Source organism: Marmota monax, unplaced genomic scaffold (genome assembly GCF_021218885.2).
Source record: "Marmota monax isolate L192 unplaced genomic scaffold, Marmota_monax_Labrador192_F-V1.1 WCK01_AAM20220418_F8-fsc00052, whole genome shotgun sequence".
NCBI classification, from domain to species: domain Eukaryota; kingdom Metazoa; phylum Chordata; class Mammalia; order Rodentia; family Sciuridae; genus Marmota; species Marmota monax.
In genome coordinates this window covers 5,990,848-6,018,765 of record NW_026693473.1, presented here as the reverse complement: position 1 = coordinate 6,018,765, position 27,918 = coordinate 5,990,848, and the positions used below count along the sequence as shown (strand labels likewise).

Below are 27,918 nucleotides of genomic sequence, written 5' to 3'. Positions count from 1 at the left end.
CTACTGACAAAGGGTGTATCTTGCCTCTAACTGCTTAGAGATAGGGAGATGGTCATTGGCCAGCTCTCTTTGATAAGGCCACCAGTAATGGCCACAGCTGGTACTGGCAGTAGTCAGGCATCAAAGGGCCCAGAGGCCCAGGCACAAGTAAACTCATCAGTCTTTCTGCTGTACAGTTAAAAACCACTCACATGATTATACTTCAAAATGTCACTGGAGTCCCAACCTACACACATCATTATTTTCATGTTTCACGAGCCAACTTTAAGGTATATAAACTTCACCTACTTAGGGGGAAGTCTGGAAACCAACGAAAGCCCATTTCAAAGTGACTTCTCTAGGTCTCCAGACTTGGAGTCATTTTACCAAGCTACAGCCATTTTTTCCCCACTTTGGTGATGGTGGTGCTGGGAATTGAACACAAGGCTTCATGCAGGCCCTCTATCAGTGAGCCAAATCCCTAGCACTTTTCTCTTTTTAAAAATTTATATTGAGACAAGGTCTCACTATGTTGCCCAGACTGACTTCAAACCTGCAACTCTCCTGCCTCAGCCTTCCAAGTTGCTGGGATTATAAGTGTGAGCCACCATGCCCAGGTCAGGAAACACAATTTAAATTAGATATATATTTAATAAAATGAGATCAAATGGTATGTACTGTTTTGTAATTTATGCTGACACTTAACAATTTGGGGTAAACATAATACATAACTAAAATTGTATCAATGGCATTTTTGTCAGTCCTTTACAATTTTTTGTCTCATACTTAAGTTAACTGACTCCCTATTGCAGAAATTTAGGTTGCTTTCAATTTTCATTATAAAAAAAACTGTGATAAACTTTCTTGTACCTAACACTTTTTGAACTTCCTTAACTATTTCCTTAGAATTTATTTCCAGAAATGGAAACCTGGATCAAAATATATGCCTATTTTTAAGATTTTTGAAATAGATTCAAAATTTATCATCAGAAAGACTGTCAATTTCATTATTATTAACATTGTATGAAACTGTTCATTTTCTGAACCTGCAATGACGTTAGATACTATTTTTAACTTTTTATCAATTTGATAGGCAGAAATAAATAAAACTTCAAAAGGATCTTTTCTCATTTTGGGTTGTACTTCCTTGCTTTTAAACACTACTTTCATGTCTTTCTTTATTTCTCTTTGTGAATTGTACCTTCATGTTCTTTGTCTATGAGATGTACACGTTAGGGATTTCAAAAAGTTAACCTTTTAGCTGGCACTACAGACATTTATGCTGTTCAACTTTAAAATTTTTTAGTTTTTATTTTTATCAAACTTACACATATAGTTTAAAGATCAAGCAGATTTTATAAGGCTATTATAAAAGCCCTGATCACTCTACCATCATAATTTTCTGCTCTCCATAATCAACCAATTTCAGCCTTTTTAATTGCTTCTTTTAGTAGTTTTCTCCATATCACTAAGTAACATGCTTATTTATTGATTTTTTTTTGTATTGTTTTGGGCAATATTCATTGATTTCTTTCAATGGATGTTTCATGTCATTCCAGGCTCTATCAGTTTAGAAGAGCTTCTATCCTTTAGGGTCAGTTTGAGTAATTTAAATGCATTTTCACACAGCTCAAAATTATCCTTCTACAGCACAGACCTCTTACAGACTCTTGTTATCCAGGATTTGTTTCATTTTGTTTTATTAATTCCACTAATGAGAAATTATAATTTTTCATGAATTCCATGTTTCTTTAGATGGATGCATTGAGTTGGCATTTTCTTTGCTCATTATGTCTTCTTGTATCTGATATCTGTCATCTACAATTGTTTTTCTTCTATTTGAAATTAGTCCTCTATAATTTCCTTTAGTGAGTGTAGTTGATAAACTCAGTTTTGACTGGACATTTTCTTGCTTGATAATTTCAAGATATTTTTGGAAAGGTAGTTTCTCTGAGTATACAATTCTAGTTTCTTCTCTTTCTTAGCATATTGAAAATATTTATCTACTATCTTTTGGTTTTCCATTATTGCAGTTGAAAAACCATCTGTAAGCCTAATTGCTATCTTCTATAGATAATCTTCCATATTTTTCTTTTGGTTGCTGGCTGTGTTTGTGTGTGTGTGTGTGTGTGTGTGTATGTATGTATGTGTAGGCACGTGTGCATTTATTTATTCTCTTAAGATTTTGTTGGACTTCCTTAATTTCAGGATTTATGCTTTCAGCTACTGTCTTTTTGAATATTTCCACTTCTGCTTTCCTTCTCTTCTCCTAGACCTCAAGGTAGACCCATGTTGGACTTTCTCACTCTTCCTTCCTCGTCTATTAACCTTTTGTTCATATTTTCTTTTTATCTCATTCTTGGCATTATCTACCTTCTAATTCTTTCTTCAGCTATATCTAGTCTATTGTTGAATTTAATTTCAATTATATTATTCATTTCTAGAATTTTAATTAAGGCTTATTTCAAATATCCTTGGCATTATTTATGGCATCTTTTTCTTTGTTCTGAATTAGAAGTCTTTGCTTGCCTACTTTGCTGACTTCTGCTCATGGATGCCTTATTTTCTTGTATATTTTATGATTTTTGATGCAATCTCTTATTCATTGGATTTTTATTGGTAGTGGGCTGGGGCTGTAGCTCAGCAGCAGAGTGCATGCCTGGCACATGTGAGGCCCTGGGTTCGATTCTCAGCTCCACATAAAAGTAAATAAATAAAATGAAGGTATTGTGTCCATCTATAACTAAAAAATATTTTTTTAAAAAAAGATTTTATTGGTAGAAATTGGTTAGAAGATATGCTTTCTAGAGAATATTAACATTTGTTTCTGCCAGGTACTTGGAGGCACTATCAGGATCACTCCCTATCTCTCTATTATTTATAGTATGAATGTAGCCAGGTAGGCACATTTGAGATATAATTTACATACTATAAATTCTTATTTTTTAGAGTATAGTTTAGTGGTTTTCAGTATATTCACAAGGTTTAAGACCACTTTTAAGTACATCCTCAACTCTAGGTTCAGACTACACAGGTAATGTAAATTTGTGCTGCACACCCACATGAGGGCTAGCTTTATGGTTACAAATTCTTGATGAGATGAAGTTTTTCTTTCACCTACAACCAGGATTAAGGGCCAGGTTTCCTTTTTGTCCCTACTTCATGGCAGGTTTGTTTCTATTTGCCCTACACCCCAGGGATAGTTGTTTGGAGTCCCAGCTCTCTCACAGTGGTTTTCTTTTAGATTCCCTCCTAGAGAGTGAGTCTCTAACCTTCTGCATCCCTGAAGCCATCAGAACAAAAGTTCAGGGTCACAAATGTTGAACAGGTACCAATTTCCGTCTTCATTCTCCTCTCTGTATTCCTAATTTTGGTTCATTTGGGATCTCAGAAGATTTGATTCTTAACTTACCAACTCAGCAATACATTTAGACATATTTTTAAAAACTATTTTATTTAGCATCTTAGTTGTTGATAGTGGCAGGATTATTGAGGATACTGCAGGAATATGGTCTGCCTTTTAGTTTTGTTTATAGTGTATGTTTTTTCTTTCTTACATTAAAAAAAATGTACATGTAATGGTGGGAATCAAATCCAGTGCTTCTTACGTGATAGGCAAGTGTTCTACCACCGAGCTACACCCTCAGCCTCTTTCTTACATCCTTAGTCTACTCCTGCAGAGAGAGCATGGTTTATTGTGAGCCATGTCCTGTCTGTGTGTGGCTATTCTTTTCTTCTTGGAAACTGAAGTGGAATTCCTTGAGCTGACCGGGGTCTAGGACTTTTACTTTTGTTCTCTGAAGGGGACATAGCTGCTTCCTCTAAGGCCAGCCACACCCCCCAGTGGCGATGTCTCACATTTGTTTTAAGTCTATACTAAAGCTAAATTCATTTCCTTTCCTTTGCTTCTGGCTTGCCAGCTTTGGGCATGAATCTGAGTCCCTTCTGCCTCCCCACAATCACTTTTTCCTGGCTTCCTTTGAGGATAATTTTTCCACTGCTCCCAATTAACCAAGAGGATAGAGAAAGCTTCCTTAAACCATTTCACCTCCTCTGGAGAAGCCAGCTTGCCTTTGTAGTTCAGATAGGAACTCCTGAAAGGGAGGATATATGGGTCACTGCTGTCCACTGCCCAAGTTCAATTTATGGACTTGGTGGCTGCCCCTGGAAATACCACTCTAAATCCCATTTTTAGCCAAGTATGGGCCTTGCCTGTCTGGGGCTGGGCCCCAAAGGAGCTCAGCTGCCTGAGCAACTTCCCTCCCCCTCCAGGAAGCCTCTGCTAATTATCACCTCCAGAAAACAGAATAGGAGGCGTAAAACCAGTAATTCTTAAGGGATTTGGGAAGGAAAGAATTCCCTTAGGAAACTGTCAGAATCTCTTCTGGAAGTTTTTGTGATCACCATTCACCCAATCCCAAATAAGTGAGCCACTGCTTCTGGTAATGTTGATCTGGAACTGCACTGTTTAATAAGGTAACTAATAGTCAGCCATGTGGTTGTCAAGAGCTCAATGTGTCTAGTAAAAAACTCAATGAATTTTAGTTTTAATGCTTAAAAATATATAATATCTTGATAGTTCTTGTATCAATTACATGTTGAAATGATAGTATTTTGGATATGTTGAATGAAATACAAATATTAAAATTAATTTCACTTTCATTATTTTAAAAGTGTGGCTATATTAAAGTTACTTATGTGGATTGTGTTTGTTGTTCTCTTTATCTTTGGGCAGCGCTAAACTAAAAGGTAACTTTCTTATTTTTTGTGTGTTTGTGCATGCACCACATGATATTTAGATACAAACTAGTTCTGCCTGCCTGCAGCCTCTGCTTGTCAGATGGTTTGACATTGCTGCCTCACTCATAGAGATGGAAGTGACTTCATTTATCCTTGCAGAGATTTTTCAACAGTCCCCAACTGCCCTCCATCTTAAGCAGAAAGAGAAATATTTCTAAATGAGGAAAATAAAAATGAGATTTTCAAGGAGCCATGTTGTCAGCAATAACCTCAAATGGTCTATACATGCTCTCTTTTCTGAAGGTTCACTTTTCTTTACAGAAACAAGCATGTTCTCACTGATGCATTTTCTTATTGTTGCAGCTGCTGAAAGTAACCACTGGCCAGAAAGTAAGACTGAACCCCACATAGAAAATACCGTCTTTTATCAGAATCAAGAGGACTTTTCAACGGTGGACTCCAAAGAGGGCATGATGGTTCAGACCTCCAGAATGAGCCATGCATTTTCAGAAGCTCCAGAAAATCGTACTTTCCTAGTTGAAATGGCAACTGCTGAAGGAAGGAATGAGTCTTCAAGTAGAACAAACTTCACTCAAATTTCACCTGAAATTGCAACAACTCTTACATCCCAGGGCAGCACCTTAAGTGAGTTTGTACTGAGGGTGCTCATTTCATTTATGTATGTCCAGTGCTGGAAAATAAAAATCTCTGCTACTGCCTTCTTCCTCATCTTGAGCAACTGTGTCCATCCAGGGGTCCTGGGCTGGAGTGGATCAGACCTGTGACTTAAGCCCCTGGCTGTGGCTTGCTTGTAATACAGACCAGAGAAGGGTGCAGATTTGCTAAGTAATCTGGCCCATTCTGTGGTATCTACATTCCAGTCAGCCTGAATTCAAACCATGTCCCTCCTCCATAGATTCTGCCACACAATACCAATCTCAAGGGCACAGATCTAGTGGGATGTGTGGCCAGGGAAGACTATATTTGTTTATGTTTGTTGTGTTGGTGTGGTTTTGTTTGTGTTCATGTGGTTCAAATCTCTGTTCTTGGTCCAGTCAGCATAGCTTGGAGGTTTGCTATTTTTAGGAAAGGCTCTCAAAGGGGGCTAGGGCTTCACACATCAGACTTAATTGAGGAAGAGAAGTCAAAATAGCAATGTTTAGGTACTACTAGATACCAACATAACTATTTTTAAATCCTTATGAAAGCAGGTTATTCCTATTTTTGGAATTTAGAAACAAACTCAGAGAAGTTATTAGCCCAATGTTTGAAGGTCAAACAGTTGACGGGGTTCAAAGCTAGAATTTGAGCCTATGTAGCTGAGTGAGGTGAGAAGGTTGACTAAGGAGTGGCTCAGACCTGTGACTTAATGGCTCAATGTGATTGAAGGTACAGAAGAGACAAAGACAGAGGTGGCCTCTTTGTGGGGCGGTAGGACCAGCACCCTCCCTGTGGGAAGCATGAGCACAGAGCAGCTAGTGGGACAGTTGTGTGAATGGGGCAGGGACAATCATGGAGGACTTTGCAAACCAGACAATTTATACTTGGTGTGGTGAGAAGTCACTGAAGAGTTTTGCACAATGGAGTGATACTCGTAAAGCAGATTTGGGGAAGATTCATCTGGCAGCCAGGTACAAGATGTCTGGTATGGACGTGAGAGGGTAGGGGGGAATCTAGAGTGGGGGGAACCACCCAAGTAGACACAAATCCAGGTGTTGACCTTGTGGCCACAGAGATGAAGAGAAAGGGCTTGGTGAAGACTCAGCAAAAGGAAGTTGATAGTTAGTGAGGTACTGAAAATAGAGGATAAAGCCAGCAAAGGTCACTCTGTGGTTTCATGACCTAGTGACAAGAGGTCTGACTGCGGACATTCGGTTTTTAAAAGAAAAACGTATGGGGCTGGGGATGTGGCTCAAGCGGTAGCGCGCTCGCCTGGCATGCGTGCGGCCTGGGTTTGATCCTCAGCACCACATACAGACAAAGATGTTGTGTCCGCCAAATACTAAAAAATAAGTATTAAAATTCTCTCTCTCTCTCCCTCTCTCTCCCCTCTCTCTCACTCTTTAAAAAGAAAAAAAGAAAAACGTATGAAGGGAGTTTGTGTCCCATGCATGAATGGTGGCTACAGAGCTTAGAAACTGTACATGAAACTGCCTGGTTTTGTTGGTCATCCAAATATTGGGAACTCATGTTTATGTTGAATTCAAGCCAATTCTGGGACCAACTTTGTGGAATGTGGGTGATGAATAATGATGATCTGACACTGGTCTCGTAGGTCCATATCATCTGTTACTTAGCTTCAATCTGTCCCTTTACTCGTAATTTTATCCAAAAATGTAAACTCTCTGTCTTGATTTGTGGTCTCCCTTTCAAGAATTCATTTTACATAGAATGAAAAATTGTTCTTGATTTCTTCACATCTATATATTTTGTAGAACTCAGAGTTGAGCCCATTAAAAGATTATGAAGACATTTGGAAGTCTGCTGGTGGAATTTTAATTGTTGCCCTCTGCTTTCAGGCTTGGAATGGCTTCAGCTTCCATCCAGCAGTTCAGGGTCAGAAGGAAGAACAGCCCCTTCTCAAACAGAGAGTGGAACACCCCAGGTCTCCCTGGAGAAGGGGACGGGGATGCCAGAAGAAGCATCTGTGCACACCCAAATGGCTGGCACTTCAGATTCAAGCTGGTCTTCCTTTGCTGCTTTGGAGCCAGGAGAACCCATTATGCTGTCGAGGAAAAGAAATTCCTTAGGATCAGAGCACTCCGTACTGCATTCCTCCAAGACAACTGCTTACCCTCCTTCTTCAGACCATTCTTCATGTGAGTTCCCAGCTCACCTCTCCAGTCATTCAAAATAGCCACAAGTAAATGTGTATAACTAGCTAGCTAAATACCTAAACAGGATCTAAGGGGGAAATAAGCAAAAACCAAAAACGAACAAGCAAGCAAAAACAAGAAAAATTTTAAAAACATTCCTTTAGGGCTGGGGATGTGGCTCAAGCGGTAGCGCGCTCGCCTGGCATGCGTGCCGCCCGGGTTCGATCCTCAGCACCCATATAAACAAAGATGTTGTGTCCGCCAATAACTAAAAAATAAATATTAAAATTCTCTCTCTCTCTCTCTCTCTCTCTCTCTCTCTTTAAAAAAAATTCCTTTAGTGCTAAGTATTTGGGGTAGAAGTATAATCTACAGAGCTTATTTCAGTATGTTTAAAATATGTTTTCTTTAACTATACAAGAAAAAAATAATAGTTGGTCTGATGGGTGTGATGGGCCTTCTCTCCACCAACCCATGCTTCCTCCATCCCTCTCCCCTACACACACACACTCCCCCGCCCCTCACACACACACACACACTCCCCCCCCCCACATATGCACACACATACACACACAAACAAACAAACAAAAACCAAAGGCTTAAGTGTTACTAGTGTGTATTCTTATACATGCCAGGATGCTTGTAAGAAATGGTGAGCACCATACCACCTGATTAGGAATTAGTTTTATTTCTTCAAGATTGCAAAAGCATTTCTTTAGTTGTCAAAGAAAACATGGGTATATGTTTTTTCTAGGCTTCATTTTGGGGAAAAAAAATGCATTGGAGGTGTTTGCAGGGCATGATATTAGTCACTACAGCTGTGGAGTACTCCTCTCTGCCATTCCACTTCCTACTCATCAGTTGAGTCTCAGCTCAAGAATTCCATTTCCATGAGCCTTTCTACACCTTCTGGTCCTTTGTGCTATACACCTTGTCATACCAGGTCATCCAAAGCCTACCCACTCAGAGACTGTAGTCCTCTTGGGAACACATGCCACTTCTATTACTTCTCCTAGGGTCCCTGCAGACCAAGAACAAGGTACAATTGAAAAGAAATATTAATACGTGCCCAAATACCCTCACAGGGCACATGCTGCCATGAGAATGCTGGAAAATGCCCTTTCTCTCTTCTCAGGTGTTAGTTGGGGTCAGTGTCTACTGCTTGTTTTCATACTTAGGCAATAGGGAGCAGAACAGAGAGGGTCAGGAAACTTCTTGGGAAATTGAGGTTAGGTTGCTTCGGAAAATGCTGTTTTAAAATTCTTGTGTCAGAGATTTTTAGAGTGCTTTGTAAGACTAGAAGTTTGGGTTTATGTCATCAAAGCAAAAACTGAACCCAGAGGTCCTTTTTGTAATGCCTATTTAAAGCAGCCAGTTCCTCTTCCACATACTTTGTAGACAGTTTCCTGCTGACTGGGTTTGGATATAATTTATGATTCATGTTTTAGGAGATTGCTTTTTAAGATTATTCATAAACATTGGTTGGATAGGATAAAAGCTATGATTCTTTGCAGATTCAAAGTTCTGAAGTTCAGTGATTTATAACCAACTTTACCAAACAGTGGAAAGGAAGCATTTCCTAGGAAGCTCCACTTTGATTTTAGTCAGGGTCATTTAATATTTATAATTTAAATTTAACCCAGTATGTGGTTTATTTGAAAATCAGCCCATGTTTCTAACTTTACTGGATACAACTATCTATTCACCTATATTTTTCAACACTTAAAAAAAATATTGCCCTCAAATTCTTTGAGCAATTGTCCTTTTAGAATCTTAGCATTCTAATATTAGGAGATTTCTATCACATCTTTCATATTCGAGCCTTCTACTGAGAATTTCTCTTACTTGGTGAATTAGGTATTCTGCTCTAGGTAAAGTCAGACCACCCTCTTAGATAATGGAGAGGGCTTTTTTGAAGAAGACACATGGAACAGAATCTGAAGTCCAAGGAGAAACAAAGTTCTGCTTTACTTTTTAAAAAATTTTTTATATTTTTAGTTGTAGATGGACACACACCTTTATTTATTTGTTTATTTGTTTGTTTGTTTATTTAATGCAGTGCTGATAATTGAACCCAGGGCCTCACACATGCAAGGCAAGTGCTCAACCACTGAGCCACAACCCCAGCCCAAGTTCTACTTTATTTTTAAAGCTGGGCTGGCACCTGTCAATCCACCAAACAGAGCTCTATATACCTCTTACCTACCCTGAGGGGAAATATTGGCTTTTATTCTCCCTTTACTTTCCCATGATAAAGTTGATGTAAGTACTTGGGAGAGCCATCAGGACCTGCCAAGGCAGACCTGGAATTGGCCTGGCCCAGCTGGGCTAGCTCTGTAGAACAACAGAAGTGAAGGGGTGCAGTAGAGACTTGAGCCTTTTTTAGGATTTTTTTTTAAGTTATAGATGGACACAATATTTTTATTTTATTTGTTTATTTTTATACGGTGCTGAGGATCGAACCCAATGCCTCACATGGTGGTGGCAAGCATTCCACCACTGAGTCACAACCCCAGCGCAAGGCTTGAGCCTTTTGGCACTTGTCCACTGCATCCTCTGGTAAATGTCCATTCCATCCTCTGGTAAAAGCGACCCATAGAAAAGCCTGGCACTTAGACTAGTCAGATTAGTGACACTCTTCACAAGATGGACATGAAGATGGCGAGCTAGGAGCCTGGCACAGGGAGGATGGGGTTCCTCTTTGAAAACATCAGACCAGATGATCTGAAAGATCCTTTCAAGTTTCACCATCTGAGAGTCCACACTACTGATCCACCTAGAAACATGTGCAGCCTAGCCTTTTCCCAGGCTGGGATAGCCAGGATTTATCTGCTTCTGGAAATAAACTGTATGCCTTACATCACTAAAGCAGGCAGCAGAATCAGACTTTTTAAACAGATCAGAAACCATTTAAAATTATTTTTTGTGTTGCTTTATACTTTTCTGTATTTTCCATATCGATCATGTACTATTTGATCATTGGAGGAAAAGTATACAAAGCAACAAAGGGGAAAAATTTCTTTGGAAGGCAGGAAGAAATATGTGTATGTTGAACTGTGTGAGAATGGCTACAATTGAGGACTAAATTTAGTCTGAGCTTCCTGGAAACCAGGGCACAAAAGGAAGCTGGGTGGGGCATGCGATTGTTGTCAGATAAAGTAAGCATACAATTTAATCCATAGGCATAAGTGTTTGGGGGGTTGTAATTCTAAGAGGAATATTTACAAGGAATTGAGAATCATAATGGAAAATGCCTTCAATTGCAGTTTTGTGGAAATTGTGCTAATGTTCTTTAAAAGGTGATATTTTATATAGATTCTCAATAGGAGTGGAAAGTATTACAATGGATCTCAACTTATGAAAGTATTTCTGTGGGTAGCTGAGATGATGTGGTCCAGGTAAATTGCATTGTGGTGATTTCACTTTGTAAAGGGAGAAAGTATAAATAACTTAGATGATTTTAGATTTAGCCTATCCTTCTCAAATATCAGCTGCTTCATCTATTCTTTTGCCAAGTTCTGGATAGCAGTCAAGGTAAGGTTGGACATTTTGATGCATACTTGTGATTGTGCAGTGACTGGAGAGTGACCCATATACCTTTACCAGGCATTCTTTTCACCTTCTATTATAAAGACTAGGAACTTGGCTTGTGTCTGCTCCTGGTGGATGAATGGTCTTCCCATTTTAGTTGTTTTGTTTTTGTGGTAATGAGAATCAAACCCTGAATCTTGCAAATGTTAGGTAAGCATTCTACCACTGATCTACATCCACATCCCTAGTCTTCCCATTTTTAAAAAAATGTTTCTTTTTTTAATGTGTTCTTTTTAGATATATGTGACAGTAGAGTGTGTTTTGACGTAGTTTACACACATGGAGCATAACTTATTCTAATTAGGATCCCATTCTTATGGTCGTACATGATGTAGAGTTTCACTGGTCATGTATTCATGTATGAACATAGGAAAATTATGTCTGATTCATTGGTATTCCCATTTTTGAATGGGTGCTTTAGAGGCAGAAGTGAGCAAGGAAGGGAAATTATTAAAAAATTAATAATACTGGCCTGTTGATTAGAAGTGTGGTAAATTTTCTCTTAGGTTATTTAGCTGGTGCTCATTTAGTAACATAATTAGCAATTGTAGACTAATTTGACCCCATATTTCCTCCTCTTTATTAAGAGGCACTAACTCTACAATTTTCAGACAAATTTCATTGCTTTACTGTGAGCATTAAATGTGACTAGTATATAAATACTTAGTACAATTCTTGACACATCATAACTCGTCAATTAATGATAACTTTTTGTAAGAATGATGTGATGAAGAAGCAATGAGCCCATAGTCAGGGAGAACAGCCATTTTCCTTTTGTGACTCAGTATCTGTGACGTTAGTGATTATATTTCTGTGGCCATTTATTTGATGAACCACCAAAATTAATCACCTGTTTTAATGGAAACATCAAATGGAAGAAATAAGGCAATTTACTAGGAATAAAAGTGTTTTGGAAGTAATTCCTTGGAGATAATTATTTTGGGCCAGTATTTATTATGCTTTTCATTTTTCATACTAAAGTGCTTTTTGTTTTCAAGTAGGGTTAGTTTGGGGTAGGCCATGCCTACACTTTTCTGTTTGGATCTTTCTATTCCTTTGTTTCAGTTCCTAGTTTTATGGATAACCTGCATCTTCATTTTGACTTTATTAAGTCCAGTAACCAGAGCTGCATGCTGTGTTCTAGGTTTAGCTAGGTCTGTGGTTTTGTATGAGGATAAGAAGAACCTTTTGCTTCCTATGTTCTTTCTCTATAATTATATTTAAAATTTTATTTGTGCTTTTGGTCACAACTGCACACAAGTCTGATCTTTAAGAAACTGTTTATAATGACAACTTCTTTTCCCCCCTTTCTGGATCATAATTAATAGCTCAAAGACTTTTGTTATATAGGTATAGAGTATATTAAGTACTTTTTGTTGTTTTTAGCTTAAAATGATTTAAAAGAAAAAAGGAGTCTGTTTTCTTCCCTGCCGTGTTTCTTCCTGCTCATGGGCTTTCTTGAACTTAGGAATGAGTATTTTGTTGTTGTGGTGGTGGTGGTGCTAGGAATGGAACTCAGGGCCTCATGCATACTAGGCAAGCACTATGCCACTGAGCTACATCCCTAGCCTTTTGGATTAGGGTATTAATATACCATTCTGGAGGTCAGTTCTCAAGATATCCTTTGAAAAATTATCTGTGAAAGGGAGTCACTAGCAAGCCAAGCAACCTATAATGTGGAGCAGACTGTACATTTTGACCAATGGCATGTAATTCAATTCTTGAGGTTCTTGACAATTATCCAGTGACCTCCATCCATGGATCAGAAAAACCGTTTCTCATATGCAGTTCTTGATCTCCTGGGGGACCTACTGGAGTAGCATGTTGGGTTAAGAGCTGGTCTCCAATGTTTAATGAGACTAAATAATTATAATAATGAAGGCCGTCTGATTTCAGGTGAAATTAAGTTAAATTCATGGGGTAATAATGAGTATCTCCTGATGTTGAGACCTTCTGTTACTTAATGAATCCATTTTGGTGGATAGTTATTTCAAAACAAAATTTATGGTGGCCCTGGGTTGGGGAAGAATAAAGAGCCCTTGACAATGACAAGGATGGGAATTACTGTCCTAGAGCAGTAGTGTCCTAGCTGTATTCTGCAGAATCTGAGGCCTCTTCAGTGGTGACCAGGGGGCTAGGCTTGGCACCATGTGACTTTTATTCATTTTTTAATTGGATTTTAATTTATAATAATACTTGAATAAAAAGATATGTAGTTAAAATAAAATAAAACAAGATGAAAGCCTTAACACAATAGCCTGTCCTGTTTAAGCAATATTATGAAATTCAGTAGTACTAATTTTATCTTCTTCTATAAAAACCAAAAAAGCAAATAATGTATCTGTTATGATTCTCCTATCTTCCTTTTAGCTTGCACAGAAAGCTTTGCATTGTGCTGCATGAGGAACATCACTGCTTCTCCACTAAGCTACATGAGAATCAGAACTAGTGAGGAGGGGTGAAGGTGTATGTTCTAGTTGTACATGTGTGTAAACATACACAATTGTCTGTATCTACATCAGGTCCAATAGTGTTGAGATTTATATACAAAAATAAAATAAACATTATTTTTTACTTAGATAGTGCCAGATTTTCTTGAGTCCTTGAGTAGTTTTGAAACATATTTTCTTCTGTTTTAGCTTCTGGGAGTATAAAGGAACTGAACAACTCTACTGCTCGCCAAAGTCCACTGGTCAACCAGACAAAGAGTACACATGTTGCCACCACATTCACTGACAGTGTCTCAAGGATTCTCAGGTCTTTGACTGTCAGTCTGGGACCTATAAACAAGACAGAGAGTTTCCCTAAGGACTCCAAAATTGCCACAACTTCAGTTTCAGTCCCTTCCTCACCCTCTACAGTAGAATCAAGAAGTAATAGTAGAGTAACCAAGAATCCAGGAGATGGAGAATTCATTGAGCCATCTACAGAAAATGAATTTGGTGTTACATCTTTACATTGGCAAAATGATTCCACAAGTAAGTATTCTATCTTTACTTGATCTGTAAGGATATTTCTAAATAGCGAGTAAGTATTCTATCTTTACTTGATCTGTAAGGATATTTCTAAATAGCGGATCTCTTTAAGAACATTTGTAGCCTCTGAAAAATTATGTACTCTTTGATGACACCAGCTCCTTCATTAGTATATCACATTATTGCATTTTGATTTTCATTCTTATGAAAACATTGTGAAGTTAGTTGGACAGGTGCCATCCCTCCTGCTTTTTTTATAGGTGAAGAGGAGGTATAAGTAATGCATGCATTGGTTCACTCAGCAGAGTTGAGACCGGAGCCTTAGGGCTGTCACTTGATTCTATCTTGTTTTTAACCCTACAGCATTGTCTTCAAAATGAGAGCTGACCTAATCCTTACAACTAGCTTCAGTGCTTTTATGATCAGATCTTTACAAATAAATGTACAGAATAAATATAATTCTCAAGTTCTTGGTTTGGTTTATTCCCTATAGTTAATTTTTTTAAAACTACTTCAGGATTAGGGTAATCTTTATTAATATTACAACTGTTTTAGAAAAGTGCTGTATGTGCTATATTTATGCACATCATATTTGTTGGACATAATGCCGTACTCATTTCCTCAAACTACTTTTCAAGGGACAGAGAATAAAATACTCAAGTATAAATTACTTTGCTATTTGCACATGCTGTTTAAAAGTCCTCTGTTCAAAAAACTTTTATTTTTTGGTATTGCTATCTTGTCGACACCAAGAGTTTGGAAATAATGATTTAGAATATGATAATATATGTCACATACAATAAATATTAAATAAGATTTCTGTGGAAAAGGATATCTTAAAGAAGACTCACTTCTTAGTTGTTGGAGGATCTTTTTCATACCCATATAATGGCATTTTTATTTATATACTATCTCACAGCCTTTAGAGGACATCAGCTTGCCAGCAGCTCTCAAGTGAAAAATGGAAGTTTCAGGCTTCAGACTGAGACTGTGTCTAGGTCAGTTCCCTCCATTAGACATGAAGAGAGCACAGCACACTGGTCCTTGACCAACAGCAAGACATTTGCAGATGTGACAGGAATCTCTGCTTCACATCCTGAAGTTTTGAACTCTTCAGTTTTGACCCAAGCTTCAGATTCTGCTCAACAGTCCAGAAGAGGCACCACAGTGTCAGATGAGAGAAGTTACTCAGAGTCTTCGTTTATGTCTTCCTCAGAAAGCCTAGATTCTTCCACGCTACATGGAGAAAATTCAAGTAAGTTTTCATTTCACAGGATGGTACCACATGGAAGGTGAGAGACTTACAATGCTTATTGATCGTCTGTGGCATATTAAGCCATCTATTAAGGAAATAGCTCCTGAGGTCCTTCTAGTATCATTACTCTCAGGCCATTCTTATAGCTGATTGACAGATGTACATGTATATCCTATCATATTCCATATCTTCTCACATACAACTCAAGGTCTCTCTATACTCCTTTTCTTTGTTGCCCACCCTGTATCCCCATACCTGCCTCAATCATAGAGCTACTGAAAGGTGAAAATATCACCTTCTCATGAATTGTTGTTCACTCCAGGTTATTCATAGCATTCATTGAAAAATACTCTCTCCCCTCCTCTTTTTTAAAACAGATTTGAGATATAATTCACATTCCATACAGTGTGCCTGTTTAAAGTGTACAGTTGATTTTTAGTATATTTACAAAAATTGTGCAATCACCACTACTATCTAATTCCAGAACATTTATATCACCCCCTCCCAAAAAAAACTCCATACTTATCAGCAGTCACTTCCCATTTTACCCTTCTTCCAGTTCCTGGCAACCACTTAATTTTCTTTCTGTCTCTGTGGATTTGCCTGTTTTAGACATTTCCTGTAAATGGAATCATATAATATATAATCTTTTGTTTTTCACTTAATGTAATGCAATGTTTTCAAGATTCATCCATATTCCGGCATATATTAGTATTTCATTTCTTTTTATGACAATATTCTATACTATAGGGATACACTGTATTTTATCTTTTCATCAATTGGTATATCATTCCCACCTTTTAGCCTTTTTTTTTTTAAATTTTTTTTGTAGTTGTAGATGTACAGCATGCCTTTGTTTACTTTTATGTGGTGGGGAGGATGGAACCCAGTGCCTTACACATGCTAGGCAAGCGCTCTGCCACTGAGCTATAGCTCCAGCCCCTACCTTTTAGCTTTTATGAAGAATGCTGCTGTCAACATTCCAAGTACAAGCTTTATGTGGACATGTACCCTTTTGGAACTGCCACACTTTTATAGCAGCGCCATTTTTAAGCTTCTGAGGGATTGCCAAGCTATTTTCCAAAGTAGTACACCATTTTATATTCCTTCCAGCAATGTCAAGAGTCCCAGTGTCTCCATATCTTCACCAACACTTGTTATTATCCATCTTTTTTTATTATATCCATGTTGTCAGTTTGAAGGGTATTTCATTATAGTTTTCTTCTGCATTTCCCCGCCGACTGACGATGTCAAACATCTTTTCACATGCTTGTTGGCCATTTGTTTTATCTTCCTTGAAAATGTCTATTCAGATATTTTGATCATTTTGAAACTGGCTTGTCTTACTCTAGAGTGTAAGAAGTCTTTGCATATTCTGGATACTAGTTCCTTATCAGATGTATGATTGACAGGCAGTGTCTCCTCTTCTGTGTGTTACCTTTTTACTTTCAGCCCGGGAACACAGCATGGCGCGGGCCTACAGTTCCGCTGCAGAGGGGAGCACTTCCGGGGCTCACTCCCGCAGCGGGCACACCTGGGCTGCTCTCACGGGAAGTGGGGAGCGCACTCTGCGGTCACTCAGCTTCGCCCCTGCCGGCGCCACCTCTGCGGAAGTGGGGAGTTCAGAGGGCGCCACTCAACGCGGGAATGTGACAGAGCAGGCGGGCCTGCTCTCAAGGTCGCCGGCCTCTGAGCCTACACTCGGAGGTGGTGTGTCTTCCCCAGCAACGATTCTCTCCACAGCCCCTCAGCCCACCTGGCACTTTACTCAGTTCTAGGATGATTAAGTTGGCTGGCAACCCAGAGAATATCCTACAAGCTCTTTATGTAAATAGAACTTTTTGGGTTCTCCCACCTCAGGAAGACACCCCTCATCCCCTCACACACTTGATGAGGCATATGGGGTGACGTCTGCTGGGAGGCTTAAAATAAAAGACCAGTCACTTTGTGGCTAAGATCAGTCTCCTGGGAAAGAAATATCTCATTATACAGAATGGAAAGTTGGGAGGGTTTTCCTTTTTCCATTTAAGCATAACAATGATTCTATTTGGAATCTTGAGAGCTTTTCACATACCAATTTGCTTTTATCAAAGAAAAGGCATGTGGAAGGAATTTGGAACTATTCCCTATTTTTAGGCCCCTGCCATTTCTCTTGTATTACCATGTTCATTGCTGCCACCATGGCCTTCATAGGAGGTAAATCTACGCCGCAGACAGTGACTGTTATAGCCTTCTCATGTTGCCGTTCAGTGTGTTCACCAATGAAAACCCCCTCTCCAAGGAAAGTATTTTACTCACTTGAGTTCAAGGATACTGAAAAATCTGGATTTTGGTGCATGTTTCAGAGATTGCTTGTTTGTTAACTTGACCTAACTTTGGCTTTTCCCTTTGCAGTTACTGGACTTAGCTATGGTCAAGTGAGTGGCACAGATACTGAACAAAGGACTTCTAGTGACCACACAGACCACACCTATGTTTCATCTACTTTCACCAAAGGAGAACGGGCATTACTGTCCATTACAGATAATGGTTCATCCTCCGACATCAGTGAGAGCTCAACCTCTTATATTAAGATCTCAGACTCTCCATATTCAGACTATTCTTCCTCTTCTCATCCTCACTCTGAAAGAAGAAACATCTCATCCTATGATGGGGAATATGTCCAGCCGTCCACTGAGTCACTGGCTCTGCATACATCCAGCCTTCCATCCTACACCTCTACCATTAATATACCAAAAACTTCAGTTTTTGTGGATGCCAGGACTGGGTCTGTTGGTGACTCATCTTCTGCTTTGGGCCCCCATTTGCCTCTACCCTCAGTGTCACAATCCCACCAGTTATTCTCATCAAGTTTACCATCAACCAAGTCCTCTACTCATCAGCTGAAGTCTACCTCTGAGACATCTACACCTTTGTCTTCCTCACCATCACCTTTACCAGTGTCCTTGACAGCTTCTTCTCCTGCCCCACTTTCTGTCTCACAAAGAGACTTACCACATTCATCCACCCCAGTCCTGCCCAGGGCAAGAGAGATGCCTAAGACTTCAGTTCAGACATCAACAATGGCATCATCCATGATAATTCTCCATAGTAGTAACACAGCAGATCCCAAGAATCAGACCATCCCACAACAAAAGAAAATCATTACAGAAGCAAAGTCACCAAGCCGGATGTCTCTGCCCACAGTATACACCAAAGTTGTAACAGTGAGTGCTCCTTCAGGGGACCCTTTGCCACCAGCCTTAACTGAGTCCTTCACTAAGCCAGCCCTTCCAGCCATGAGCACTAGCTTAACCCAAATGTCTCCAACTTTGACAGCTACCACTCTGAAGACCTCTCACTCTTCTGTGACCATTCCCAGCACCTTGTCAAGTACAGAAGTTCTGATTACTGACCCCATATCTGGACACACTACAGCTGGAAAACAGCTCTTCCCAACCAGTCCTGAAATTCTGGTGCCACAAATCTCAACAGAAGGTGCCATTACCACAAAAAAGAACCATGTGCATATCGATGCTACCACCCACTTAATCTCTCTGACCAGTGTACCAACATCAACAAAAGAATTGACCACAAGGCTTGGTATCACAGAAGAGTACAGCTCAGCTTCACATTTCCTCAGAACTTCTCCTCCTTCCCAAACCACAGATGTTTCTACAGCTGAAGTGTTAACTCCTAAATCTACCACCTTTGCTACTCAGAGTAGCACACAGTCCCCAATGGCATTGTCACCTCCAACATCAGGTACAATGCATCTTTCAAACACATATCAACTGCTAGACCCTGTGCAACACTGTAAACTGCATGAGGCTCAGGATTTAAGTGAATGTGTAGAAATGGCTAGTATTTGAAATAATCTCAGTTTTGTAACCAATACTTCCTGTTGAAAACAAAGCATAAAATAAGGTCATGGTGGACTCTCATTTTCTTATTTTCCCCAAGTTAGGTGATACTTCCTGAAGAGAAGAGGACATACTGGTTGTATGTGACATCAGTATAGTGCAGTTGAAGCTTTTAATGCCCTGTAATTAATTGCAATAGTTTTTCAAGCATGCCCTTAACTTCTTGTATTAGAACCAGGCAAGGTGTAGATTTGGACGGTAGAGAAACTGAAGAAGCTTTAGGTAGCCTGTGTGAAACAGGGAGTGAGTCAGTGCATGCACTCAGATCAGATCCCAAAGCTTCTGAGTCAGTCATCTGGCTCTCCAATCACCAGGAGGCATCTAAGGGTCAGAGGGCTTCTCTTGGTCCAGAAAAACTCATGCTACTTTGTCTCTCTAAGATTATTTTGCTAATTGATGAACAGCAGTAGAGGGACATATAAATAAAAAAGATAATGAACTTTTTCCCACAGTGACTGCATCATCAGGGATTTTTTACATTGTATGTATGGTTATCTTTAAATCATGTTGAAGTTGATGGTACAGAAAAAAATAAAGTCATCCAAATGATTCTTTGTCACTTAAGGGAAAGTAGAAGGAAGTAGGATAGATACATATTGTTGGATATCATGTTCTGAATTGTAGTTTTTGTATGTGAAGATCCACAAAGAGAAAATTGCTGTGGAGGAAGGCACAAGATGGAGACTAATTCTTTAAGGAAAAAGAAAAGAAAGGAAATGCTTTGTATTAACTGGAGCATGGAACTCAGTGATATAGGAATGATATAGTGATATAGGTGGTCAGCCTATATCAGACAAGGGTGTCTCCTGCTATCAGCCACAATCAACCCTAGGGTAGAGGTCATACACCACCCTCACTACCAGCCTTATGGTGTTCCCTGTGTAATTTGGGTACCTCTGGAAGATGAGAGATGGTTCTTTTGGCCTTGCTTTAAAACATATTGTCTTTATTTCCAAAGGCCAAATGTGTATTTCAATACTAAATGTACCATAATTCACAAGGCTCCTTAAAGTAAATTATGGCCATTGTAATTATTGTAGACAGGTCTTAGGGACATTCTCACTGGCTGTTAAGAAATTTTTTCTGTACCATTGTGTTCATGGGTATTGGTTATACAGGTACACTACTTGAATAGATGATTTACAATGAAGAGTAAGATTAAGAATATCATCTTTAGGTTTAGCCTGTTCATTTTCTTTTGGCGAACTCTTGACTACTGCCCTCTTTTTTGCATTCTCCCACTAATTTCCTCCTTGCAGATGACACATTTACGTTGTAGGTTTCAACTTTTCTAGGTTTATGTTAAAACCTTTATGAAGCAGATGTTACATAACTGGATTGTGACACTTCCAGTTATATACAGCAAAACAGAGTTGTGGTCATTGCCTTTGGGGGATATAAGTCTGTGTGTCATAAGGGCCCCCATGAATTCAGCTGAGGCCCATTTTTTGCTTTATTTAAAGAGAGAGGTCATTGTAATGCTCAACTCTGATCATTTTCTGAATGATATACAATATGTGGAGTTCCAGTTATATTTGGAGATATTGGGATAAAGGTTGCTATGTCCAGGAGAAAAGGCAAGGCACCCATAAACACAGAGTAAGTCTTGCATCAGGGAGGATGAATTGATCAGAGATTCTTTCCCCGCTCTTAATGTGTGTTTTAAATTGGCATTGATTCAAGTAGAATTTTCTAAGTATCACAAAAGTAATACAATCATCAGTCCTGAACTGAGGGACTGAATAAGCAACATTTGATTTGAATCAGTTCTTGAATTCAGGAATCCAATTGTCTTATATATGGACACAAACTATTACTAGTACCCAGTCCCACTGCCAATCTTCTACACCTCTTGGGACCTCATTCTATTTTAGTAGTATGTCTTTTCAGGGCAAGTAAATAGAAATAAGCAAGGATCAAATATTAGCTGAGAGAATTAAATATTTACCTAGGGTTGTCTTTGCATTGCCATTGTGATTAACTGTGTTATTCTTGGATGGGTTTTTAGTCAACAGCTGTGCCGTGAACCCTTGTCTTCATGATGGCAAATGCATTGTGGACCTCACCAGCAATGGCTATCGATGTGTGTGTTCACCTTCCTGGCAAGGGGATAACTGCAGTGTGGGTAAGAGAAAAAATAATATCCAGTATCTGCAGTATCACATTTGGTTATTCAATAAATGCCTTTTTCATCCAAAATGTAGAAGAATAAGATCTTTTAATTAATACCCTGCTTACTTGAGAGTTAGCATGTTTGTGTGTTATCTGCAGAGTAACATGAAATACCATAGTGTAGTGCTGACAAACTTCCTGGTTTGGTTCTCCTCACGTTCCTGCCACACTAGACCACCTATTGCTCCCTAAAGACACCTGCATTTTCCTGCCTCTGGCATTCACACAATATAAAATTATCCTACCCAAATTTGTTTTTTAAAAATTCTTCCAGTCTTAATCTGGATGTTATTTGAAATAGTCTTAATTCTTTCCTCCATCAAAATTTGTTACTTTCTCTGTACTTCAGATCATATCTTGTATTTATAATTAGTTGTTTATTGACTGCCTCTGCCTTCAATAGGTGGTCAGCCTCTTGAGAACAGGGATGTTTCCTACTCATCTTTGGGGCCCCATTGTATCTAATAAGTGCAGTGGTCCTTAGTAAGTATTTACTGTACTGGGGTATGATTTTGCTGTCTGCCACAGACTCAATATGGTCTTTCCCCCCCCCACTCCTTTGCAGATGTGAATGAATGCCTGTCAAACCCTTGCCCACCTCTGGCCACGTGTAATAATACTCAGGGATCTTTTACCTGCAAATGCCCAGTTGGGTACCAGTTGGAAAAAGGAATATGTAATTTGGGTAAGAGAGTTTATCTTAGAATTTATTCTGTCTCACAATATATTTTATAAAACATCATTTACTGTTTTTCTTCCTAATCAAAATTAATATTTCTCCATGATATAAACTTAAGGAATGTAAAATGAAATGGAAGACATTGCCTATTGTTATTTGCTTTACCATTCTACCCTGCAGTTAGGGAAAAAAATTTTTAGAAGTATTCTGATTACATCAGTTAAAAAAACAAAAACATTTTAGAGGGAGAAAAAAATAAAATCCTGATTGTCCTACCACATTCACATGTTTTTTATTTTAAAAAATGATCTTCATGTCTTATCTACAGATAGATATGTTTTGACAAAGCTGCTACTGTAACTGTATCACACTATTTATCATATTTTGATCCCTAGTTTGATAGATTCATGAAGCTGGTTGATATTAATACAATCTCCATTTTACATGTTAAAAAGCAGAAAAACAAACCAAATGAAAACAAAGGCCCTAACAAGGTTCTAAGTGGCCAAGCTTATGAAATCAGTTGATGAGATACCTGGTTTCCAGCCCACAGTACTTTCTATTACACAACAATGTATTGATTGTAAGAACTGTCTTGCATGTAAGGTATAACCCTTATTAGGATGCTGAGTTTAATACCTAACTTGCTGAAGAATGAACACTAGAGTTTCTAAGCTGGATAAGGAAACTGACAGGTAAAATGACTCATTTTTGAATCATCTTAAATTGTGAAGTGTGATGCTTAAAACACAAAAAGTGCTCAGTAAATGTTTTTGAGAGAGTAAATATCTGTTTCTTTTGAAAATATTATCTTCAAGGATTTCTGTTACCTATAGGCAGAAGGAACTTTTTTTTTTTAAGAGAGAGAGGAGAGAGAGAGAGAGAGAGACAGAGAGAATTTTAATATTTATTTTTTAGTTTTCGGCGGACACAACATCTTTGTTTGTATGTGGTGCTGAGGATCGAACCCGGGCCGCACTCATGCCAGGGGAGCACGCTACCGCTCGAGCCACATCCCCAGCCCCAGAAGGAACTTTTAAAGAAAGTTGGTATTCTATTAGAACAAAAGTAGAATTTTGAAAGATGTTTGAAATATAACAGTTAAGCATTGTTTTAAGAAGAAGAATCTAGGGCTGGAGCACTTACCTAGCATGTGTGAGGCACTGGGTTTGATTCTCAGCACCACATACAAATAAATAAAATAAAGGTCCATCAACAATAAAAAATATTTTTAAAAACAAAGAAGAATCTAGAAATATAGACATTAGTTGTTATTCTAATAATTTATTTGCATTTGGGTAACTTGTTCCATTTTGCCATACCATATAAGAAATTAGCCAAGAGTTTTCATTTTAAGAACAAAGAAGATGAAAATGATTTTAGTTTAAAGCATTGTGAGAAGTACACTTGTCCAGAAATCAAATTCCTGGTAGTTATAGGGCCACCACCTATAGCACATGACCCTGTAAAATCAGATTATAATCTGCTCTGCTTCCCACTGAGGGTATTGTGAAGGTCAAATAAAAGAATATTTTTTTGTGCAAGCTTTAAAAGAATTGTCCTGATGGGAAATATTATTTAACATTAGTCTTCAAACTGTTAGATCAGATTGAAAGCTATGAAAACAGAGTACTCTGATTACAAAGCAATACTTATGGATCTTTCCAAAACAATAATTAGATAATATATATCCTGAGGGTGCAGAGGATATAGTGGGGAAAGAAGAACTTTGAAGATGGACACACATGAATATGATGCTAATTTTGGCCCTTAGGAGCTGGATGATCTTTCTTTGGAAGTTACCTGACTTCTGGAAACCTCTTTTATCAATGATAAAACAGATATTTCCTCTGAACAAGTTAAATTTAAATTTGAAGAAAAATTTGTCTTAAAGTTAAATGATAAAACTATAGGTATGACGTGTAAAAATCTTTGAGAAAAATCCCTGGAAAGAAATAGGATTTGATTCATCTTCTTATTCACACTGAAAGCAGGGGCCACATTGACTGTCATAATTCAGAAAACTTCTAGTACCTAACATTTAGCTATATGTATTTCTGAACAGAGAGTCTGGGTGAGAGGTGAGAGGTAAAGATGAAGGAGTAGAAAGATTGTTCTGGAAGCTTGTATACAGAGTCCCACAGGTAGCACAGATCAGGAGGAGAACAGTTCTATTGTGTTAACAATCATCTTTCCCTTTTTTCAAGTCATTTAGCTTCATTGTTCATAAACATCAGAGAAACATGCAAATTAGAGCATGGTGAAATGCTTTCATTTGGCCAAGAATGTTTTCAAAGAGCTCCCTGCTGCTCAGAAAGAGTCCTAAGCAGCTGGCTTCACTGAACTGTAGAACAAGCAAAAAGATGTTAAATAAGGATTATGGGCTTTAGACAGTTAAGTATAAGATGTTAAATGTTTTCCCTGGCTCATTTGTGGGTTTTTCTCTTAATTCACCATGCAAGTTTTCCATGAAAGAGCAGCTTCATGGGCTTCTCTGTTTTGGGTTATTATTATTATTTTTTCCTTTCCAGAGGGAAAGATAAGAATTTAATGTAATGGAAGATAAGAACCAGATATAAAGCAGCTTGTACTCATTTTTGGTTGTCTGCCCATTTGTAAGTCTCATTCCCCTCAGGCCCAATCAGCACAAATTGGTGTTAACTAATGTTATGTTATGAGTGAAATGGGCCTTGAAAATGGGGCTACTTTTTTCATTTCTGAACCCAACAGTGTCTTTAACATAGTTTTTGTTATATAATCTTGGAGTCCAGCAAGCCTCCCGGAGTACATGCCTACTACAAATATTTGGCCCCCTGCTCTATAGCTCCTTGGTTGTCCTTAGAATATCAGATGCCTGAGGGTGCAGAGGATATAGTGGGGAAAGAAGAACTTTGAAGATGGACACACATGAATATAATGCTAATTTTGGCCCTTGGGAGCTGGATGATCTTTCTTTGGAAGTTACCTGACTTCTGGAAACCTCTTTTATCAATGATAAAACAGACATTTCCTCTGAACAAGAAGAATGGGGGTTGGATGAGAGTGGCTTTAATGAGAAGAAACCAAAGTACCCCCTTGAAGTCAATTGAAGTTAAATTGGTTAAAGAGCTTGGAGAACAAGAACTTTCCTTGATCTCATCTTATGAGGCTTGAAGAGCAATTTTAGGGTCTAGTACCATACTCTCTCCCTCCCTTCTATGATTATGTTGTTTAGACCAGCTTATTTTTCTTGGTCACAGCTTTATTGAGCATATATTATGTGGGAAGCCATCAGAGGAATATTAAGAAGGCTCCTTCTCTCAGCAGCACTTGTACATGTGTAAAAGGCTCCTTACAGTCACCCACTTAAAGGTTTACTTGGTCTAAGCCTCAGTTCAGCCCAGTAGATGTTTGCTTTGCTAGAGAGGAACTAGAGGCAAGAGTAGTTTCCATCCTCACAGAGAAAGAAATGCACACAGATTGTCCTGGGGTGAGGGTGGTGTAAAGGTGGTTACCCTAGAGATTTACAAACACAAAGCCTTGCATAGATTGATCTGTTATGTGGTCTAATAGGTAACATTTTTATTTGCAGTTAGAACCTTCGTGACAGAGTTTAAATTAAAGAAAACATTTCTTAATACTACTATGGAAAAACATTCAGACCTACATGAAGTTGAAAATGAGATCACCAAAACAGTAAGTTTCTTGAAAGGACTATTCATTGCAAATCCTTTGTTTTCTCCAACATATTTCATTGAGAATTGGGGACTGCCTGGGGTCACCTGTATTTCTCCCGGGCCTCTTCTTTTATATTGGGAAGGGAAACTTCATGGTAAAGCAGAAAGCCTCTTAGAAACAGAAGAGAGGTGTTGAGAACTAGTGATGCCTGGTAGAAGTGTTTTTAAAAATGCATCTTCATGTGCAGTCCTTATCTGCCATAGTGTTTTTTTTCCATGTGCAAACTTAGTCATAGACAGAAGTGACATGCACCAAAGGACTGTTGGTGAAGAGCCAAAACCCAGAAAATCCTTGTGCCTTATCTGCTATTTACATATGGTATGACTTTCCTCCTATGTTTGAGAGTTTTTGGATAATGACACTTTTTCTACTCAAGGGAATGCCAAAGACCTATTAATCCTGGTTATCTAAGGCTTGAAAATTCACTGTATAGATATTTAGGGATCTTTGATTCTGCTTCTTTTCCTCTTTGCCTGCTTTTTATAAGGAAAAAATGAAGAAGAAAGAAGAGATGAAAATGAAACTCACAATATGTTTAGTTTTCAACTCCTACACAAGTCAAAGATCTGATGTTCAGAAAATTGAAATTTGCCATTATAATAGGTTAGAAATTAATTGATATCTAGTTTCATTTGTACTTGTTCTCCATGGGTGAGAGACAGTATATTAGCTAAGAATTATGTATCTGTAGGACTATGGATTTTATTTGTATAAAATGCAGATTCCAATTCCATATCTTATCTATTGAGCATCTACTCCATAACAGGAGTAGATAAAATATGCCAGATACTTTATTCTTTTTAGAGGTATTGTCAAAACCTTTGAAGATAGAAAACTGGGAGGCTCTGGAAGTTAATGACATTGCCTGAGTTCACACAGAGTAGGTATAAATTTGGGGAACAATTCATGAGCTAATCTCACTACTGAGAGCAATTGCAAGTTCAGGAATCCCTAAGACCACCTTAATTTCAGTAATTTACTAGAAGCTATTATCCTCATTGTTGTGGTAAAGATTGCAGTGAAAGGTTGCACGTTAAAAACAGTCATGGGGCAGAGTCCACGAGGGCTCCAGATGCTATTTCTAGTTGTCCTGTCCCTATGGAGTCATGGGCAGTATATTGTCAATCAGGAAGCTCACCTGAGCCTAGGGATCTGCAGCCTTTATTTGGGCTGACCTCAGTCTCTGGCACCTCTAGAGGCTTAGCTAATACCATGTCACCTAAAGCCCTCATCATATATCATAGTGTTAGACTCCTTGATATGGCCAAGGACCCCCTGGTAAACAAAAACATTTTTATATTTTTTCTTCCTTTTTAAGTTGGTACATTATAGTTGTCCATAATAGTGGGATTTGTTGTCACATATTCGTACTTGCACACAATATAACAATACTATTTAGCCAGTATCACTCTCCAGAGACATTTATAGTAGACAGAACAGTCCAAGGGCTTAGAAATTATCTTGCAAAGGCATGGCCTCTTTGCTACACAGCCTGATTTTATGTCTGCTAACCCTATACCTTGTCACTCCATCACTGCTGCCTCCTGATTGTGCTATAGGTAGATATTTCCTTCTAAGGTAGTACAGGGGTTTAGAACCCTGTGTAGGAGTGTGGTTCTTTACATTACACAGAACTCAATGACTTATCTGCCCAGCATTGTAGTGTAATTTATTAGTGATGTGACACGCTTGCACCCAAGAAACAGTGAAGAATTAAACAGCAGCTGGGGAAGCCACTTGTTTGGTCTTTGCTAAGGTGCCATTCTGTCAAATAATACCTGGGAGAAAACTTAATAATAAAACAGAAATAACAAATCATTGCTATAAGACTATATAAAGAAATGTCAAGCAAAGGCAAAAGTCATTTGATAATACTCCAAACTTGACTCCATCTTCTTTTTTAAAAATATTTTTTTTACTTGTAGATGGACACAATACCTTTATTTTATTTGTTTATTTTTATGTGGTGTTGGGGATTGAACCCAGTGCCTCACGCATGCTAGGCAAGTGCTCTACCACTGAGCCACAACCCCAGCCCCTTGAGTCCATCATCTAACCAGTGAGATGGCTCTGAGACACTGGCTTGAAGACT

The 27,918-nt window shown here is 38.5% G+C and overlaps 1 protein-coding gene across 2 annotated transcripts in view; it reads left to right on the top strand.

The window, feature by feature from the left end:
- Heg1 (heart development protein with EGF like domains 1) overlaps positions 1 to 27,918 on the top strand; it is a 75,253-nt gene that overhangs the window by 17,044 nt on the left and 30,291 nt on the right. The window contains exons 2-10 of one of the 2 annotated variants that reach the window (XM_046457815.1): positions 5,083 to 5,364; positions 7,239 to 7,538; positions 13,766 to 14,104; positions 15,021 to 15,356; positions 16,809 to 17,063; positions 17,751 to 19,100; positions 21,267 to 21,383; positions 21,996 to 22,115; positions 25,681 to 25,784. In XM_046457815.1, coding sequence (XP_046313771.1) covers positions 5,083 to 5,364; positions 7,239 to 7,538; positions 13,766 to 14,104; positions 15,021 to 15,356; positions 16,809 to 17,063; positions 17,751 to 19,100; positions 21,267 to 21,383; positions 21,996 to 22,115; positions 25,681 to 25,784 — 3,203 coding nt within the window. The remainder of the gene's footprint in view (positions 1 to 5,082; positions 5,365 to 7,238; positions 7,539 to 13,765; positions 14,105 to 15,020; positions 15,357 to 16,808; positions 17,064 to 17,750; positions 19,101 to 21,266; positions 21,384 to 21,995; positions 22,116 to 25,680; positions 25,785 to 27,918) is intronic. The other variant, XM_046457816.1, reaches the window with a different exon arrangement.